Source organism: Myodes glareolus, chromosome 5 (assembly GCF_982192425.1).
Source record: "Myodes glareolus chromosome 5, mMyoGla1.1, whole genome shotgun sequence".
Taxonomy (NCBI): domain Eukaryota; kingdom Metazoa; phylum Chordata; class Mammalia; order Rodentia; family Cricetidae; genus Myodes; species Myodes glareolus.
The window spans coordinates 24,009,689-24,030,454 of NC_142030.1; the positions used below are offsets into that span (position 1 = coordinate 24,009,689).

Genomic DNA, 20,766 nt, shown 5'->3' on the forward strand with positions numbered 1-20,766 from the left:
AGTTCCTGGAGAGATTGGAAAGCCGCTTGAAGGCTGCAGTAAGAGTGGAACCTTTAATAATGAGCACACCCGGCTTTGTATTCTGACTCTGTCCCATGGGATCTACATGTGCTAATGGAGGATAATAATACTTTCTTGTTGCATTAATCAGGCAAATCTAGTGCATCCTTTATAGTTGGGTAGCATTCCTGTGTGTACATAATAATTATCGATTTTGTTTCTTGCTATGTTAACTACATACTGTTCTTATGTTTTAATTTCTAATGCTATTTAAACCGATATCATCCCGTTGCTCTTTCCCACAGATTAAAAGTCAGATAAAAGCTGGCAGGGGTGGGGCTGGGAGGTAAGATAGCCCCCATAGTAAAGTCACATGGTAGATAGGGTGGAACTGTTGAAGGTTTCTGAAGACCGCAGAATGTAAGATGGTTTTATGTCATTTCCTTGAGTACTACAGCTTGCCTTCTGAAAGGGATTTTGGGAAAGAGGCCCCAGAAGAGGGCCCTAAAATTGACCCCAGAACATCTCATGGTCTGAGGCCAGGAGGTAAGAAAAACAAAACCAGCATCCACTCATGGTCCCTTCATATTTGTTTTATTTTCCAGTAACCTTGAATTCACCAGTGACATTTTGCCCACCTTATTCAGAGGAACATTTACCAAAGCCTTGGGACCCTTTTCTTTCATGGCTGAGCACTATCACTGCTGCTTGCTGGGTAGCAGCAGGGTGTGCTGCTAAACATCCCATAATGCCCAGGGCAAGCCCTCGGGAGATTTATGTGACAACTAATGTGGGGTGGCCCACCCCTACCCCCCCACTTCCTACACCCCTACAATCCTAGTATCCTGGAGGCTGAGGCAGCAGGAGCTTAAGCCTGAGGCTACCTTGGGCAGCACAGTCGGTTCCAGGCCATCCTGGGTTGCATAACAACTTGCTTAATTTTTTTTTTTCTGCTAAAAGTATGGGTGCCGCAGAAGCTGAGAAACTCTGAGTGGGTAGAAATGATGATCTTCATCTTACAGCCCAGGATCCAGGAGCTCTCAGGAGCTCAGACTCGGTCTCACAGCTTGGAAACCTGCGATCTTTCACTAAGGCCACAGTGGCGAGACCAGTGATGGGGAACCGGACCAGGGTTTAAGAACCAGGGCACAAACTGGTGCTCACGAACAGAGGGGTGAGCAGAGCGAGATGTGGGGGCTGAATGCTCTCCTACTGCTCGTCTCGTATCTGTTCTTGCTTTTCGTCTACAGAAGTTCCAGAAGATTCTTGTCTACCATACTTCGTCCCCTTTCCTGAGGAACAGAGAGACTGAGGCAAATGATGTCTGAGCTGAGTTTGGGTGGCCATCTCCCATCTGAGTCACAGGTCGGCTATGGCTCCAGCAGAACAAGCAGGGAGCTGGTTCTCAGTTTCTCAATGTTTTGTAACTTGAGCTGAACCAAGTTCACTCGGTCAGTCCTGACTCTTCTAGTAAAGAAGAAAGGAAAGAGGGTGGAAGGGGAGGAGCCAATGATTAAACAGACCGTTTCTTTCTACTTCCTCATTTGGACTCCAGAATTTGTTCTCTGGCTGCAGTCTGCCAAGGCTGGAGAGGAGCCTGTGTCTGCAGCTGACTCGCTCCAGGAACCATGCGAATCCCATCACTCCTACCTCTCCCCCAGGAGAGCAACTGGGCTGCATGTATGCTCTCCCAGACTCTGTGCCAAGTGCTACTGTGGGCAGCTGTGCTAAGTAAGTCAGAATCTCCAGAAGGGAAGCAGGGGCAAGGACACCTGGGCTGGGGTTGGACTTGTGCAGGGATGGACACAGCACAGGGAGCATGTTGGTAGGTAGCAGGCTAAGAACTAGGCTGTAACAGCCTGGCTGGGCTTAGGAGTTTTTGTTGTTGCTTGTTTTCCTGTCACTTGGTACCCAGGTCCCTGTTGCACTAACCCTTTCCCATTAGAACCTACTGTTACTTGATAGTCAGGTCCCTGATGCACCCTCCCCACCAGAACCTTCTCTAAGGGAAATCTAGTGCCCTAGACTTGAGTGATAAATTTATCAATCAGCCAATTTCCCTTTGAATTTGTGATTCACGCAGGACCAAATCTAGGCAAGATGTCTAGTGCTGCTTTAGACAAGTGTTGGTAGGGAGCACTAAGATGCATCGGAGGGGGTGGCAATGGATGTTCTCTGTGCCTATGAAGCCACTCTATCTGGCAGAAGGACCCCTCCCTTTATATATAAGGGCAGGCACAAGAAGGTCTGGGCTGTCCTGGGATCTTAGGTTCAGATCATCACAAATCTGGGCAAGTTGGAGTTGTCAGTTATGGGGCCAGAGAAATGTCTCCTGCCTCCTTCAGTGCATAGACCATGGGGCTTGGTCTTGGCTCTGCATAGTAAGAAAGTCAGGGTTGGGAGTCTTAGACCGAGACAGAGGAAGATTCCTGGTCCTGGTCTCACCTGTGGGCCAGAGGGCAGAAAGTGATGGGGCTGGGTGAGTAGAAGAATCTGGGTGAAGTACAGTAGGGGAGTCCTGTTGTGGGTCCGTCTTCTAAGCTCAGTTCTGAGGTTTCTACCCACACCTCTGAGAGGAGAGCATACAGCCACCCCACCCCCTACCACATGCTATGTTACATGCTGTGACTCATAGTGAAATCTGGTCAGCCCTGAGGGACCTCAGCTGTCAGTGCTGGGTGGGACTTGGCTACCAGGGAGAGAGGTATGGAAGAGAGACTATCTGTACACAAGTAGGTATATTAGAGTGACACCAGATAGCTCGGTTTTCACATGGGAAGGCTCAGTCCTAGAGAGGCATATGCCTTTCTGTTTGTGCTGTACAGCCACCAGCCACCTGGTGATGACTCCCAAGAACGGCATGGGGAAGACTTCCAAGAATGGCATTTTCTTCCATTTTCTTTTGCTAAATCTCTACTTTTTTTCATTGTTTTCTGGGCCTCCACACTTAGGATTTTATCCCTTGATTCAATACTATAACTCCCTCTGACTGTGTCTTGCTTGCTCCCGCCTTTGACCCTGTGTAGCTCTGGAATCTTCCAGGACAGCTATGGGAAGGCTTGGTGCTGTCTAAGTGTCTTCAGGGCTGGCACTTTGGCTCCTGACATAGTTCCAGGTCCACCCTGCTCGTCATTCTCCCCTTTCATCCACAAGGGATCTTCCTCAGCCAGCAGTGTGGACACTCCACTTGCCTTTTACTACCTGTGCTTCAGTTGATTCTTCTAAGTTCTTTGTGCCAGAGACTAGATTTGGAGACGTGTCAGAGAACAGAACAGACGGCTTTTCTGACTAAAGTACAAGGTATTCGTCTTCCTCCTAATGACTGCACTGGACAAGAGCATAGTTTTCATATATGCTGAATATAGAAGGAGCATGTAAACGATGGCTTCTCCCTTCCACATGTCTGGTTTTTTTCTCCTTTTCACGCACTGTCCTAGCCTCCTTGCTTATCTCACACACTCAGGATTTTCAGTTATTACTTCTCTGTCACTTATTTGTCCTTCCTTCCTCTGTAGACTTTAATTTTCCTGCCTGCGGATTAGACATCTATAAGTCAGCTTAGAAACAAAACTATATTCAAAATCTAACATACCACCATCTCCTTACAAATGTTCTTATCTCTCTAATATTTCTAATTGCATGAGCAATGCCACCTTTCCCCTGCTCATTCACATTTATCAACTTCATGCTCTATTAAATGCTAATTTTTCTCAGTCTCGCCTCTTAGGTTTTTCTCACATGTGGGGCTTCTTTACTTCCTATCGTCAATGCAGATGAAGAAGCAAAGTCATGGGGGAATATTGATGCTTTTGATAGAGTCAAAGGGGTAAATAAGGGGATCCGTTCATGGTATTTGGGAAGTAGAAGCAGGAAGGACTGGAGTTCAAGACCAACATGGGCTACCTGACGAGTTTGAAGCCAGCTCGGGCTCCAACAACAACAGCAACAAAAAGATAAAGGGATTTGCAATGAGGTGAGGTAATGATGAAACACGGACTCTAAGCTAGGGGTGTGTGGGGGAGTGGACTTAGAGGTAGATATTGGTGAGAGAAAAGTTGTGGTCAGGTGACTATAGAGGCTGTACTTGGGCAAATGGGAGGAAAAAGGAGGAGGTTTATTGTTGTGACTGAAGCCTGGAACATTTGATTTTGTGGTTTTGAAGTTGGTGTGGCTGGGAGAGATAATCACAAGGCCTTGAGGTATAACATGGGCCTGTATGGCTAATCTATATGAGAGCAGGGTCACTACAGATGAGAAAGACAAGGGATGAAGAAGCCAGGTGTTTCACAGTCATTAGCATGCATTCTAGATCACCATCTTTTTCTTGCTAATCTCTTGCACTTCCTCTGTCCCAATTAGTCTGACACAGCACTTTCAGCCCCAGTGTGCACTTCTCATTGTTTACTGAACTAAACATCAAACTTTGAAAGTTTGTTCATGATCATTTAAAAGGTTCTCACATGGTGCCTTTGGCACCACCCAGATGCTGTATCTGGAGTATCACTCAGTCCTTGCAACAGCTTATGGCATGGGCATTGCCATAAATTTATAAATTTCCATTTATAAGCAAGAGGCTCAAAGTAGAGAGAAGTAAAGTTACCTCTGCAAGGCCATTGCCCATTAGTTGTGTTTAATTACTTTTCTCATTACTTTGACAAAACACCAGGCCAAAGCAACTCAAGGAAGGGTTTGTTTTGGCATAGATTGTGGTGGGAAGGTGACGGGAGCCTGGGCTGGTCACCTCACACCCGCAGTCAGGAAGCAGTCAGGAGAGAGATGAGTGTTAGTACACAGCTGGCCTCCTCCTCTTGTTTCTTCAGGCTGGGACCACAGCCTATTGGACCTGCTGGGCCACACCTGTATTCAGGGTGGGTTTTAGCACTTATGTTAAACCTTTCCAGAAATACCCTTTGTGACATGGTTAAAGATGTTTTCATGGTGATTCTAAGTCTAGTCAAGTTGATAATGAAGACTAACCACCACCATGATAAAGTCATGGCATGATTCCGAGTGCTCTGACTCTCTGCCATTCACTTCATCTGGCAACAACGGTCCTCCAGAAGATGGCATCTACCTCTACCTTCAGCTTTGTCTCTCATTACTGAGGGTGTCTTAAACAGACCAAAGCAGCCATCAGTCTGCAACTTGCTGAGCATGTTGACAAATATCTGAACATCTTTCTTAGGGAATATTCCCTTTCTGTCTGTCACAATTACAGACTACTTGAAGCTTCGTGTCGAACACCACTCTCTCACATTCCCGCCTAGACAAAAATCCAGCCAAAATCAAAGCCCTATACCCTCTACCTCCTCTGAAGCTCCATAACATATTCTTCTAAAGGCACTGAGAACATCTCTTTTATAAGATGCGGTGGGGTAGCACTAGGGAAGCAGAACTGGGTAGATAGATCTTGTGAGTACAAGAACAGACTAGTCTACATGGCGCGTTCTAGGTCAATCAGGGTTACATAATGAGAGTTTGTCAAAGACAAAAAGTCTTTTAAGTATTATGTTGCACACATGTTTGGTTTTATCATCAGACTGTTGGCTTCAGTGGGGATCAGGGACTTATAGCTTTTCCTTTAGGTGCACTCAGGATGAACAGGCAGGGCAGGAGACAGTCAGTGCGCTTTCTGGGATTGCAAAAGGATAGAGTGATTGTGTGTACATACTGAGATGCGGTGGCATGGGGATCAGAATCCAGTTTTCTGGGCACCAGAGCATCACTCCCCTTGCAGCATCCCCTCCTCAGCAGTCACTTTCACACTTTTATCCCTGAAAGGATTCAGGCTTGGGAGGCTCGTGATGTTTTCAGCACAAGTGCACGCGAAAACTCCCACCATGGACGGGTGCATAAATGTACCCACACACAGCACACACTTTGGGTTCTAGTTATCTCAGGACCTGCTTTGCTATTATACCCAGCAGTGGTGCATAGAGTTCCATCCTTCCATTTAGCATTTCCGTTCCATGCTTGGCTTCTACTTGGGAAGCCATTTCTGTCTCCATGGGTCATTCCATCTGCTCCCAAAGGAAGCTACAAATCTAGTGTTTTTTTCTTTTAGTTTAATTTTTGTGAATGAATATTTTGCTACACATATGTCTGTGCACCACACATGTGCCTGATGCCCAGGGAGACCAGAAGAGGATGCCAGAGCCCCTGGAACTGGAGTTGGATGGTTGTGAGCCACCATATGGATGCTAGGAATCAAACCCAGGTCCTCTGGGAAAGCAGCCTGTGCTCTTAAATGCTGAGCCATCTCTCCAGCCCCATGGTGTCCTTCTGTTGTTTCTTCCTCCCACCAGATTTGCCTATCAGCAAAAACTGGAAGACCAAATGTTAAGCAATAGGGATGTGAGATAAAATACAGGAAAATCAAATTGTAGGATAGGGCACAGGTGTTAAAAATGGCAACATAGAACAGACTCAGCTACTAGATCTTGTATTGCTTAGTGAAAGATCAGGTCAAAGAACACTTTTCTGGTATGGTCTCATTTGCTGTTCATCTGTGCTCAAACATTACACACACACACACACACACACACACACACACACACACGCAGAGAGAGAGAGAGAGAGAGAGAGAGAGAGGCACACACACACTTACATATATGTCCATGGGGGGAATTCTAAGGACACATGTGCTAAGGTGATGATAGTTTGTCATGAGTATTTTCTCTTTCCCTAAGGGTTATGGACTACCCGTGTGATCTGTAGACCCTTCCCACAAAACAAAAACCCTGCTCTCAGGATGGACCTTGGCAAAGTCTACTGAAAAACAAATCACATGTAAACTTTGACAGTCAAAGTGCTCGGCCTAATGAAAGTGTCACAGCACAGATGCCACTGGGGACAGAACTCAAATGTTTCTGAAAGTGTATTTCATTTAGGCAATCCCAGGGGAAGGTATTGACGTGAAGGTTGGGCTATGGGGGTGAAGGGGCCTCTGGGTCTGAGTAAGTAAGCATGTCTCAATGTGAAAGTCCAGACCCTGGTTGATGTTTGCTTCCTTTCTTACAGATCTTGTTGCTGGGACACATGGTGAGTCCTCTTTTCAATACTTATTACTGTCCTATGTGTCACCTCCCTCTTCCCTCAGTGATCTGCCCGGAAGTGCTCAGAATGTGCCAGCCACCAAGCTCAGGAGCGGGTCAGGACCAGGAAAAGGCTATTGTTCCCAGGAGACTTCCTACTCTTCTCCTCCTTCCCCCTGTCTGGGGAGGCGCGTGGTCAGAAAGCATGGCTCGCTAGTATAGCAATTCTTCTGGTTCTGTTATAGTGAGAAGTGGCCAATTATCTCAAACAATAAGAAGTCTGTCTTGTCCTCAACTGCCTTCTACTCTCTTAGTCAAATTCAGAGTCTGCAAAGTTGATCTCAAAGAAACATAGAGTAAATGACCAGAGCTTGGGAAGGGTGGAAGAGAGGGTAAGGATGGAGACAAGATAGTTAATGGGTACAGAGGAAGAGTTAGCTATGAGAAGCAAGTTCTAAAGTGCTATAGCAAGAAGGCTATCTTAGTTATGGGTCCTGTGACTGTGAAGAGACACCATAACCACGGCAATTCTTATAAAGGAAAATATTTAATTGGAGTTGGCTTACAGTTCAGATACTTACAGTTCAGATTATCATCATGGTGGGAAACATGGTGGCAAGCAGGCAGACACAGTGCCTGAGAGGTAGTTGAGAGTTCTATATCTGTATTAGCAGGCAGCAGGAAGAGAGAGAGACAGTGGGCCTGGCTTGAGCATCTGAAACCTCAAAGCCCACCCCCAGTGACACACTTCTAATAAGGCCACACCTATTCCAACAAGGCCATACCTCCTAATAGTGCCATTCCTATGCATGGAGGCCATTTTCATTCAAAGCACCACAAAGGGTAATTATGGTTGACAATTAATTGCCTATTTCACAGTAGCTAGAATAGAGGATTTGAACATTCAATGTGTGAGGTGATAGACATCCAAATTACTCTGGCCATTACACATTGTGTGCATGTACTGAAGTATTATACATAAATACATAGTTATATGTATCAAAGACTTTTAAAAATCAAACAAAACCAAAAGCAGTTGTATGTGGCAGTGCATGCCTTTTATCCTAGCATTCTGGAGGTAGGCATAGGTGGATCTCTGAGTACTAGGCCATCCTGGTCTACAGAGCAAGTTCTAGGACAGCCAGGGCTATACAGAGAAACCCTGTTGCAAAAACAATGCAAAAGAAAGAAAGAAAGGAAGAAAGGAAGGAAGGAAGGAAGGAAGGAAGGAAGGAAGAAAGCCGCCCCCCCCCCAATAAGATTCAAGCACATAGAAAACTACTATCTGTCTAGACTGTCCCATGTGTTGATAAGTCCTCTACTTTGCATAGGTGTGAGGACTTGTTTTATTTAGTGGTAACCAAGATGTCTGGATTATACAGGGAAGACCCTCTGGGGGAAGGGCAGCCCAGGACCTGGGTTGGAGAGTTCAGGGGAGGGAGCGGGATATGCCAGCCTTATCCTATCCTATATTAGGTAGGGACTGAGGGATGCCGGGAATCCCTGGCTGGCAGGTACGTTTTAATGTGTTAAATAGGCACCCAAGTTGTCCGGTTTGAAAGTTGACAGCCCTCTCCAGTCTTCTCCCTTGCTCTACCCTGCTGAGAGTCAATTACTTTCCTTGTGAGTTCACCGAAAGAGTAGAAGAATTTCGTGGAAGAAGTTTTCTGTACCGGATCCCACCCTTGGTGCGCTCAATAGGAATACTGGTGCCTTTTCATCGGAGACTTGGGGCCTGCTTAGGCTCTTGGGGCTCCCTTGCCTCATGTTGCCTTCTCTCTCCAAAATTCAGCGGATCTCCCAAAGGCTGTGGTGAAACTTGAGCCCCCATGGATCCAGGTGCTCAAGGACGACAGTGTGACATTGAAGTGCGAAGGGACCCACAACCCTGGGAACTATTCGACCCAGTGGCTCCACAATGGGAATTCCCTCTGGAGCCAGGTCCGGCCCAACTACACGTTTAAAGCCACAGTCAATGACAGTGGAGAATACCGGTGCAGACTGGAGCAGAACGTCCTCAGTGACCCTGTACAACTGGAAGTGATTGCTGGTTAGTAGATGGCCCGGGAAGGAGGGGAAGGAGCTGGGATACCAGGAAGTTGGGGGTGGGATGGAGTGGGGTGGAGTGAGCTCGCTTACTGCAAGGTTTGCAGGAAAAGGGGTCTCCTGGTTTCTGGGAAGCATCGCTAAGAGCTGCTTGGAGGACGTTTGTCTACTCACTTCCCTTTTCACCCTCCCTTGTGCTTGGTCCACATGTGGAGGGCTTGCGAATTCCTGAGAAATTCCTCAGCATGTGTGAATAGCTGGTTCTTTTTGTGGTAGTCCTGATTGAGCAACAAAGGTTCACGGACAAAGACAGACAGCTGAATAAGACAGAAAAAGGAAGTCCCTATTTCATAGAAACCCTGCTGTTACAGGACACTCAGAACAATGCCCGTAGCCCACAACTGAATCCAGGCTGTGGAAAGGGTTGTCTATACAAATACAGTTATTTATTTAACTTTGAGTTCAGCTTTCCCCTCTGCTCAGCTGAGAGGGCTAATGTCTCCTCCCCGAGGTTCTGGAGAGCACGGGTATTTTCCTGATCTCTTGCCTTCACAGTCCTGGGTGCCCTTGTCTTTCTTTCTCTTCCACCAGCTTGTGGACACATAAGGTGAAAAGCCGTGTCTCATCCATTTCCATATTCCGGAACAGGGTAGGACTTATTAAATCTTTCCTGGGCAGATCAACGATTTTATAAGGCTCCTGGCGAAAAGTAGATTTTCTCCACAGAAAGCCACCGCGAGCCTGCATTGTTGACTACAGTCGCTGTCGCTCTTAGTGCCTTCCTCTCACCAGTGTGTGCACAGCAAGCTATTGATTTTCCTCTGGCCCTGCTGAACTGTAGGTCCACACCTGTTTTTATTCATCAAGGTAACCAACATTTTGGGGGAGCTTAAGAAGTTCTACTGTCCCCCAAAGGGAAGGCTCTGTCGTATTCTCTTCACACCCGTCAGGCTGGATCCCTTCCTCTTTCCTGTATCTCCATCTCTTGTATTCTTCCTGACAGGACAGGGCCATAGCTGCCTTCTCTCAAAAGAGGAAGGAGACTATTATGCACCAAGAACTATTATAGCTGCAAAATCTGACAAAGCCCATTTCACAGATGAGGAAATCGAGGCCCAGAAGAGTTCAATGACTTGCCCAAGACTCAAGAGCTTGTGAATGAGTGGAGCTAGTATATAGAGATCAAGATTGTCTGATGTCAAACTAAAGCTCTCTTGCCCTTAGCAGATCATATCCTGCCAGGAAGGGTAACCTGGGTCTCAGAGCTGAGCCCAGGCCCTCTGAGTCCAGTGGTCTTTCTGTATGGCTCAGACTGGGTCTCAGACTGAGCCCAGGCCCTCTGAGTCTGATGGTCTTTCTGTGTCGCTCAGACTGGCTGTTGCTTCAGACCCCTCAACTGGTGTTTGAGGAAGGGGAAACCATCATCTTGAGGTGCCACAGCTGGAAGAGCAGACCCCTGAACAAGATCACATTATACCAGAATGGAAGATCTGTAAAATATCGTCAGTCCAATGGCAACTTCTCCATCTCCAAAGCAAATCACAGCCACAGCGGCGATTACCACTGCACAGGATTCCTAGGAAAGGGAAGATACTTGTCGAGGTCTGTGACCATCACTGTCCAAGGTACGGGGCCTCTGTCATACCTTGTTTCCCTGTTGGAAAGGGAGAGGAGGAGACAAACAAAGGCTAAAGTTGTATAGTCCCGCGTGGAGCTCTAGGAAGGTCAGAGCAGCAAAACTGGGCTGGGAGGCAAAGAGGAGAGCTGTGAAGGCCCTGCCAGGTGAGGGCAAGTGGGCTCAGCCCAGAGCTCCTCTCTTGTGGGTGGCGGGTGGCAGGACTGGCGGGCAGCAGAGAAGCAGAGCCCTGTCATTGGTGCATGGGTTCTCTAGGTCCCAGACATCCCTAAGAGCTGAAGTGTAACTTCTTGTATCTCATTTAATAGTCATTTATTCTCGAAGGCCCGACATGTTCTAGACAGTGGTGGTGCCACCAACTGTGGGAGGCTTCAGATCCATCCTCCCCACTGCCCCTGAGGGCTGTCCCCTCTGCTCCTACATCTTCGTCAGTGTGCCCTCATTAGTTTGGTGGAAGCACTCAGTTATTGGGGAGGCACAAGTCTGTGCACAGAAACCTATGCAGAAGAGGTTTCCGGGTGATGTTGTTACACCTCTGAGGTGACTCGGACACAGCAACTCTAGGTGACAAACGTTGGGCATAGCGTTGGAGGAAGGGTGGAAACACAGAGAGAACTTACTACCTTCCTCCCCTCTGTCTTTTGCAGCGCCCAGATCCAGCAGCAGCTCTGTACCGGTATTGACAATTGTAGCTGTTGTCACTGGAATTGCTCTAGCGACCCTTGTTATTATCCTGGTATCCTTGGTCTACATCAAGCAAAAACAGGCTCCAGGTGAGTGGCTCTCTCTGAACCCTCTTATCAGTTCCTGCATAGCTGGGGCTAGCTAGGGCTTAGAGACTTATTTGCTTTTGATATAGTGCCATCCTGTTCATTCATCTACTTACAAATTCATCTGTCAAACCAGACTTGAACAAGCTTGGTGATTTGCCACCCCATGTGCTGGACGATGGAGCTGTTCGGCTCCCTTTCTACCCTCAGCTAGTTCTCAGCATTGAGAAGCAGACAGAGGTGCAAGTGGATGCTCACAAGAGGGGGCTAGAGTGATGAGATGGTAGAACTGTGATTGTGACATTCTGTGGCCCCAGGATGGTAAGATAGAAGGGAGGAGAGGCTGAAGCCTAGTGAGATGGCTCGGTCAGTATAGGTGCTTGCAACACAAGCCCTGGGATCTTAGTTCAGTCAGTCTCTGGTACTGAAGTTAAGGTGGGAAGAGAGAAACTGATCCCAAAAAAGGTGTCCTCTGACCATCATGGATATGCTAGCATGTATACCACATAAAACAAGAAATAAAGATTTTTTTTTCAAAGAGTCTGAAGTCAGCCTGGGCTGAAGGATGAGTTTGAAGTCAGCCTGTGCTACACAGCAAGATCCTGTGTAAAATTTTACAAAGGGAAGCTTTCGTAACCCCGTGTGTTTATCAGCTTTCTGTCACGGTAACAATGTACTTCAGATAATCCAGCCATGAAGAGAAATAGTTCCTGGGCATAATGGTAAACACATGTCAGCATTCGGGAGGCCGAGGAGGATCACAAGTTCAAAATCTTATCTCAAAATATTTAAGCAAATAAGTCAATAAACAAACAGGTTTATTTTTAACACACTTTTGTCATATTTTCTTGGCCCTATTGCTTTGGGCCTATGACACGCTAGACTGCCATAGAGGAAGTACCCAGTGGGGCAAAGCTGCTCGCCTTATGGCCAGCAAGCAAAGTGATCAAGGAAGAGATGGGAGAAGCCACAATCTTCAAGAGCATGTCCCTGATGGCCTGAAGACTTCCCACTCTAGACATAATTTTAAAGTTTCTGCTTCCCCCCAGTTATTCCACCTGGAGACCAAGCATTTAACACATGAGATTTTAATGTGCTTAAAACACATTAAACACAGTTTAACGAATTGTGGCAGGCAGCCTGGCTGGGACAATTGGAGAAGGCTTCCTTGAGGAGCCCAGGTAGTGTGGCGATTGAAATACACACAGTGGGACCAGCTTGCTGTGGTTCAAATCTCAGCTCACAGCTCTGCAAATATTCAATGTTGAGTACATTACTCAACCTCTGTGCTCAGTTTACTAGTCTGAAAAATGAAGAACACTGTGTTATGACAATGAGTGAGTCTGAAGCCTTTGTACCGGTGCCTAACAGACAGTAAAGAGCACGTAAGTGTGAGCTGTTAACCACAGTGGAGAAGGGTGAAGTCTGGGGGTAGCCATTAGCTAGGCAAAGTGGAAGAGCATTCTAGGACTTGAGGTCAAGGCACGGAAATGGGGAATGTTGTGGATAGGTTGATGGAAGTCACTAAGAAAGAGAAAATGCTGCCACTGACTAATACCTAATACCTCATAACACACTTTGCAGTTGGAATTCATAGGAATTCGGTTATAGGTGATAAGTAAATATTGAGAGATGCAGAGAGAAAGATTACACTTTCTTTTTTCTAGGCAAGGTCTCACTTTGTAGTCCTAGCTGCTCTGGAACTCACATTATATAGACCAGGCTGGCCCCAAACTCACAGAGATCCTCTTTCTTCTGTCTCCTGAGTACTGGGATTAAAGTTGTGCTCCATCATGCCCAGTCAAAAGATCACACTTTAAAAACTGAGGCTAACACACACAACCACAAGATTAAGCTTCTAAAAAGGCCAGACAAACCTGAGAAAGATGCAGTGGAGTGGTTTTTGAGACTGGTGCCCTTGGTGTCCTCTTGGGTTAGTCACCACAAACTGGAGAGATTCCTGGGCAGGGGAGCTGGGAAGTTGGGAGGAACATTGGTGACCGCCAGAAGGAAAGGTCTATGTTGCCTTTAACTCAGTTCTGACCCTATTTCTTGATCCAGTACTAATCCCATAATCCTACTAACTTCCTACATGCCCCTCCTAGCTCTCCCAGGAAACCCTGATCACAGGGAAATGGGAGATACCCTTCCCAAGGAACTAGGTGAGTACAGCGTGCCCTCTGAGGGTTCAGTGCCGGGCAACCCAGGGCCTCCATGTGGACTGGAGCCAGCAAGCAGCAGCTATTGTGAGTTCCAGTGGGAGTACAGGAGAGGGAGGAGCAGTGGGAGGGTGGCTGGGACTCAAATCTCTTGGTCAGCTCTGAGTCTAGCTCTTGGCCCTAAGGAGGCTCTTACTAGAGACGAGAAAAGGAGAGAAAGAGGGTGGACTCTGGCTAAACTTCTAGACCAACTAGGAGTCTGGAGACATTTCCAGAGCAGGACTTCAGAGGCATTTGGATCTTTCTGGGGAGATGTGGCAGATCTGGCAAAGGATAGGCTTAATGGCTGTATGATGGTGGCCAATGAGATTAAGAAGGGAGGCCTCTTAGAGCAAAGGAGGAGGTCTGAGGCAACCCTGGAGAATTTTTCAGGCGTGTTTCCCTGTGGAGGAGTAGGGGTAGGCTTGGTACGGCTCAATTTTTAGTAGCATATTGAGAGGAGATTTGAGTTGAGGAAATTCTGGGGAATTAGCAGTACTCATAGGTTACACTCCGTGGGCACACCTTGGCTCTAATGCCCACTCATTATGGTTTATTAAACACCATCATACAACTGAATCTGAAGTAGATCACTCCCCATGAAGAAGCGGGTGGGTGGGTGAGCGGGTTCAGATGACCCCGGAACCCTCATAGGTCTGGGAAGTGAAAGCCAGTGTGACCTTTCAGCCCTGGAACAGGGGGAAGCATGCAGAAGGAGTGGGAGTATTTCAGGCGATTTTTGACTGTAGTGAAAGGCAGAGCACACAGGCAAGTGGAATTTTCTCTAGGGGCTTCCATGACAGCAGCAATAGGCAGGAGAAAGACTTTCCTCGAGAGCCCACGTCAGGGGACTGGAATATGACTCAGAGCAGAGCCAACGGGTCTGAGAGCTTGAGCAAGAGAGCATTCTCCTGGCTTCGCTTTGAGCAGGGTCTGTGTCCTTCAGCCCAGTTCTGCAGATCTGCACTGTGGCTGGATTCACCCCTCGCCTGGCTTTGTCTACTCTGCTATAAACACATGTCGTAAGGCGTTTACGCAGCCTGGTACTGGAGCTGGTGTTTTCCCCGAAAGGCATCGTTAGCTGCTGCAGTTGCTAAGAAGTGTATTAAAAGGGGGAATTCTGAACGTGTTGTGGGGGCAGAATCTGGAACATGGCAAACAGGGCTCTTTGTGTCCAGGGGCTGGGGGAAGAGACTGGAGGCATTGTCTCAGCCTTTTCCCCCACTTCCCAAAATGGTGATTCACAAACACTGCATTTCATACTGGCAAAGGGAACTTAGGGCAAAAGCATAAGAGAATGTGGTGTCTGGGATTTTTTCAGAGAAATATTGTCTTTTTCTATTTTTCTCTTTCCCATCTTCCCTCTCTCCCTGCCTACCTTTCTCTTTTCTTTCCTTTATTTCTCCTCCTCTATTTTTTTCATTCTTTTTAATGTTAGAGTACCTGGTTCTTCAACGCTTCCACAAGAATGAACTACATTTGTCTGGTAGAGAAAAAGCCATTCATTTCTAATCTGGACTCGATTTCACTCTGATCTGAATATTTCCCCACTCTCCAGTCTCCCAGAGCCCCAAACCTTCTGGTTTGCAGTTGGGAACGTTCAGCAATTGTCTGAAAAGAATGTGGCACGTGTTAGTTTCCCTTTGCCAGCATGGCCAATGGGGAAGCCTGGCTTCCAAGACAGTCAAGGGGAGGAGGCTATACTGCCACACTGCATAGCCTGAAGGCCTGGGGTGGCATTAGCAAGCCTTGTCTTGGCTCTGCTTTAAGCTTTGGTTTTGCAGCCTCAATAGCAGCGCATCAGGCCCTCCTTTCCAGCAGTGCTCCAGCTGATCACTTGTTTTTGCCCACAGACAATCTTCCTGATCTCGGGGAAGTTGCTAAAACTGAGGTGAGTGAGCCCAGGCGGGTCCTTTCCCTTCTCCCAGCTCCTCTGCTTCCCCCAAGACCTCGCTGCAGCTCTCAGGACTCATTTCTGCTTTCTCTAGGTTGAGAATACAATCACCTATTCACTTCTCAAGCATCCTGACGTTCCGGATGAAGATGCAGAACCTGATTACCAGAAACACATTTAATCTCCCTTGTCTTGGTTTGGGATTGGAACAAGCAAACCTTCCGGAAAGGCCAGGATCTAGTATCTCCTGGTCAAGAGGATGCTGGAGATATTAAGAAGGCTATGCACAGTCACCTGTGTGAGTCCTGAAACCAACAGACACTATGGTACTGGTCCCCAGTGGTTGATTGTACTAATAACTTCTATGACTTACCGCTTCCCAACTCAAGACTCTTCTGCCATAGATTCACATGGTCAATAAAATTAGTCAAATTACTGTCATTAACAGACTGCTCAGCATGGGAACTGCTTATATTACAGGCTACATGAGAACAATTACATTAGGATACATAATCTTAGCAATGATAAAATTGGGTTGTACAAAAATATCAAAAGTTACGCTTCAGGATGATGGAATTATAAGGGATTTTAATCCTCTTTATTTTTCTATAAAGATCACATGTACTTTTATACTAAAATACTGTAAAAATAACATCCTATTTACTTTTCCAAGGTTGAGGTGATTGGAGGGTAGACTGAGATCTCTGGGGTTTGTTGGTCTTCTGTGAGAATAATCTTGGGGAGATGGGTTAGTTAGCTTCTGCTGGGGAGCTGTAAGCATCTCAGCATAAGGGCGCTTATGACAAGCCAAAGTAATGATTATACCCAAGTCTAGTTTGGTGCGCCAATGAGTTTATTGGGCTAACTTACGGGAACATTGGTGAGGGGTTCCTTACAGGGGTGTGGGTGGTTCCTTGCAGAGGTGTGGGCAACCTTAAAACAGCGGTCTTAGCACAGGTGACAACTTTTTCACAGTTGCATAGATGGTGCCCCGCCCCCTTTAGTTAATTGATCTTCCTCAAACTGTCCTCTGCCTTCAGAGCTCCACAATGGCAAGCAGGCGTTCACCACCCACCACGCCTGGCCTGGTAGCAATAGATGGGAAGGAGCAGGAACAGAGGCTCAGTGTCTCTCTGCTTCAGGCCGACTGCTCTTCCGGTGGCTGTGACAGAGTAATCACTCTGTTTTGTAACACAAGTCCTCCGGAAGTTAAACCTCAAATGAATGCCAGTGGGCACTGGAGGATGACCTTGAACTCCTGATCCTCCTGCTTCTACCTCCTAACTGCTGGGATTAAAGGCATGTGCCACTACACAGAGCTGGTTTATGTATGATAAAAATTGGATCACATTGTATGTTTTTGTATGTCCACAAAATCACTCATGTAGAAATTTAGGCATGCTGTAACCATGTATGTTCAGAGCACAGAGGTATAAAAGAAAAAAGCAGAAGTTCTCTGTTGTCTTCATTCCTCTTAAATTTGTTCTTGCTCTATCTCTCTTCAATCATGAGTAACCACTGTTGCAGGTTTTATGCACATTTGGATTTTTTTGTGTGTATATTTAACATATTAGAGCTTTAGAAAGCCTATGTATGGGACCATACTTTCTTTACACACGATCATGTTGTTGACTTATTTTGTTCAACAAGAAGATGGCTGGGGCTTGCTTGGATGTCAGCCTGGCTCCAGACTCACTGAAAGACCTTGTCTCAAAGGACTAAGCAGACAGAGAAAGAGAGAGAATAGAGTACCCGATGGTTTCCTTTGACCTCTGCACACCGCACATAGGCACACTCCCACGTGTGTGCATCCAACAGACACACATAATAATAATAACAACCCTCTCTTGGACAGTGGTGGCACACATCTTTAATCCCAGCACTCTGGAGGGAGAGACAGGTGGATCTCTGTGAGTTTGACGTCAGTCTGGTTCATAAAGAGACTTCCAGGACAGCCAGGGCTACACAGAGAAACTGAAACTCTCTCCATAATTTCTGCCTTGAAATCCCTGATAACGAAGACACCTTACATGGATCTAGTGGTTCAGTCCAAACACATGAAACAAATAAGGTCATTTGACACCAGGGAGAATGCATCGAGAAGCTCTTGTATTCCTAATTTGTACCTTTAAGTAAAGCCTCGCATGCCCCATGAATCTAGTGAGTTCTTTTTCACATCCTCTTTATCAAGGCCTCTCCTAACCGCTGCTATTACTTTGTTTTTACTTTCTCCGTGGCACAGTGTGGGTAACTATGTATCTTCTTGTTTATATAGTCTCATGTACACTAAAATGTAAGCTTAATACAGTCCTGTTTTCAGTATTCACTAATGCACTCCAGAGACTAAGACAATGAAATAGATTGTTGAATGAATTCGTAAATAAATCTTTCCTCTCATAATTTCTGGGTTATTTGATATTCTTGCATGCTGGTTAGTTGCTCTACCACTGAGCTACGTGCCCCAGATGTTATTTGATGTTCTTAATACTGTGGCTTAGATTTGTCCCCTTGGAATCATGAATTGGAAACATACCCACCAATGCAACAGGGTTGGGAGGTTATCTGATCAGAGGTAATTAGCCCGTGTGGAGTCCTTAGAAAGAGGTGAATCTGGTGCCGTTTCGGCTCTGCCCCGCTTCCCTTTCTTCCCCACTCTCCCCCTTCTTAGCCCATAGAATGACACAGCAAGAATTCTGGTACCCCAGGTTTGAACTTCTCAGCCTCCAGAACCACATGCTCATAAGGAATTACCCAAGTCTGTGGGATTTTGTCATAGCAACTCAGAGAAGGCTTTCTGAATCTCAAGAGTTCAATAAAAGTCTACTTATTACCTTTCCTTGAAACCTTACTAAACCTTAATCTAAAATTCTTAAACATTTTAGAAAGGAACTGAATTTAAATACACTTGGAAATTCTTTTTTTTTGAATTTGGTGTAAGGTAAGGATCTAACTTAATTTTCACCCGTGTTGAGGTCAGTTATGGCCATGTCATTCCTTGAAAAAATGACTGGAAACGCTACCGTTCATTATCAGCTTCATGTTCATTATCAGCTCCCACACACAGGTCCACAGCAATCTCTCTCTCTTACCTTATTCCTTTTGGTTGTTTTTTTTTCTGCCTCAATAACACACACTCGCTTATTTTAGCTTTATAGCATATCTTCATATGTAGAAAGTCCAGTGTCCTCTTATTCCTTTGTTTCGGGGTTTTCTTGTCCATTATTGTGCTGTCTCTCTTCCAGGTAGACTTTAGAATTCCACGTACTGCAGGGTGCTAGGAGAACTGCAATGTCCATGTATTTTGTAAGAATTACAATGTTTATATATTCAGGTAAGATTTGACATCTGTGTTACATCCAGACCCCAAATGGCGGCTTCTGGTTTGTTTAGAATGTAGACTTCTCTAATGACATATGGCCCTTTTTTTGGACTAAAGTTTAGACACCCTTTCCCCTTCATATCACTATTATTCTGTAGAATTTTCTAGACTTTTTAAAGTCAATTTTGAAAATGTGTGTTTTTTTCCCAGAAAATCATACATTTTATTAATTGGTATGCAGCAAAATGCTTCTCTTTCTCCTTTCTTTCTCTCTCTCTCTCCTCCTCCTCCTCCTCCTTCTCTTCCTTCTTCTTCTTCTTCTTCTTCTTCTTCTTCTTCTTCTTCTTCTTCTTCTTCTTCTTCTTCTTCTTTCCTTTGTCAGGGTCTCAAGGAACCCACACTGACCCCCTTCCCCCATTCTTAGCTTTGAGCTCTTTTATCAGGACAACTTTAGTTGAGAATAACAGGAACTCATGGTTCAAATTGGCTTAAATAATAAGGAAATCTATTATTTCCCGTAACAAAAAGTTCGGAGACAGTGTGTCTCCTTGCATCTGAGTCCTTTTTTCTGCAATCCTCTGGGTAATGCTCTTGGACCGACAAGAATACACAGTGATTTTAAATGCCATATCCTGGTATCTAGAAGAAAGGGACTAATTACCTTTTTGATGTGTCCCTTGAGAACAAGGAAAATGTTCTCAGAAGTCCTTGGTAATGCTTCTGTCATAGTGTATTGATGAGGACAGAGTAAAGCACGGATTACAGAGAAGACTACGATGACCATAGCATACCTTGCTTACTGCTTTCAAAGCAGGATGACAATCGAGACTGAAACCCTTGACCTCTCTGTCTTTGTCCATACTAGAAGCCTCACTAAAGGTTTGCCTGCTTGCTTGTTTGTCTTGTAATAGCTTTAACTTATTAATCAAGTATTTTGCCTTTTGTTTGCTTTAAAGCATGCTATTTTCTACTTTATTTAGATTTATATATTGTATTACTTATTTTTGAATTTTTTGTTTTCAAACAAGTTAATAAAAGATGGTAACTTTTCCTCTACTGCTGTTCTGGTCATAAGCTTTTTATGGGTCCAGGGTCGCACAATGATGGGGGGCCAGACCACCAAAATCTATTAAGCCAGAAGCAAGCTTTATTTCAGACAAAAGGGGAAAAAAATCACCATGGGACACACAAAGCTTATCAGCTATAGCTGTGACCAGAGATCAGGCTTCTGTAGTGTGGCCATGGTGGCTGGTTTTGGGCCTCCTTTTATAGTAAAACCAAACACCAGGTGTAGGTCAAAGAGTTTTTAAAACCTTGAGGTAAGGCTTAAAGTCACACTGCATTTTAAGTTTTACAACTTTTGGTTATTGGATGTTAGAATGTTAACTCAGGATGTTTACGAAAGCCTGTGGCTGACATAGTTGCTTTTCACTGTCCCTGAAAGAATGCAGGGCAGAGAGTAGAGTCACATAAGGGGACAGTTAAAAATTAAGAGAACACAAGCAGAGGGTCCCATAGAGGCAACAGTTAGAAGCTACTCTTTGTCCGTAGTACCTGCCTAGCTGGGAAGCTGGGAAGCAGGAGACAATTGTTAAAAGTTTACCTCTGTCCACACAGCTGCCAGGATGTCTGCTCTCAAGGAAGAAAGGGTCTGTTAAAGGTTAACAGTGGCTGCTAGTTTTATTTATTTTTTTTCCCAAAATGTGTTTGGACTTACAACTTTATATTTCTATAGTTTTAGACCTGACCCTTTATTTCTATATTCTATTCCTGAACTCTTCAACTTCTATATGTCTGTCTGTCGATGTTCTTTCTCAACAGTTTATAATTTTAGCTTCATTTTCTTTTTTGAGATTTATTTTTATTGAT

The 20,766-nt window shown here is 45.5% G+C and overlaps 1 protein-coding gene across 2 annotated transcripts; it reads left to right on the forward strand.

Moving 5' to 3' along the window:
• The first annotated feature begins 1,555 nt into the window (after window positions 1–1,555).
• Window positions 1,556–17,978, forward strand: Fcgr2b (Fc gamma receptor IIb). 2 transcript variants are annotated; one of them, XM_087906155.1, is made up of 8 exons: window positions 1,556–1,731; window positions 7,021–7,041; window positions 8,827–9,084; window positions 10,451–10,705; window positions 11,364–11,489; window positions 13,592–13,732; window positions 15,538–15,575; window positions 15,673–17,978. In XM_087906155.1, the coding sequence occupies exons 1-8, from the start codon at window positions 1,629–1,631 to the stop codon at window positions 15,757–15,759; spliced, it is 1,029 nt and encodes a 342-aa protein (XP_087762281.1). In that variant the 5' UTR covers window positions 1,556–1,628; the 3' UTR covers window positions 15,760–17,978. The 2 variants fall into 2 exon arrangements, with proteins under 2 accessions (XP_087762281.1, XP_087762282.1); XM_087906156.1 differs by lacking the exon at window positions 13,592–13,732.
• Window positions 17,979–20,766: the final 2,788 nt, after the last annotated feature.

Bases quoted from the DNA above. Each gene is read 5' to 3' on its own strand.
- Fcgr2b (XM_087906155.1), top strand. From the start codon at position 1,629: ATGCGAATCCCATCACTCCTACCTCTCCCCCAGGAGAGCAACTGGGCT. The intron at 1,732-7,020 runs GTAAGTCAGAAT...CCTTTCTTACAG, and splicing joins ACTGTGGGCAGCTGTGCTAA to ATCTTGTTGCTGGGACACAT. The intron at 10,706-11,363 runs GTACGGGGCCTC...TGTCTTTTGCAG, and splicing joins TGTGACCATCACTGTCCAAG to CGCCCAGATCCAGCAGCAGC.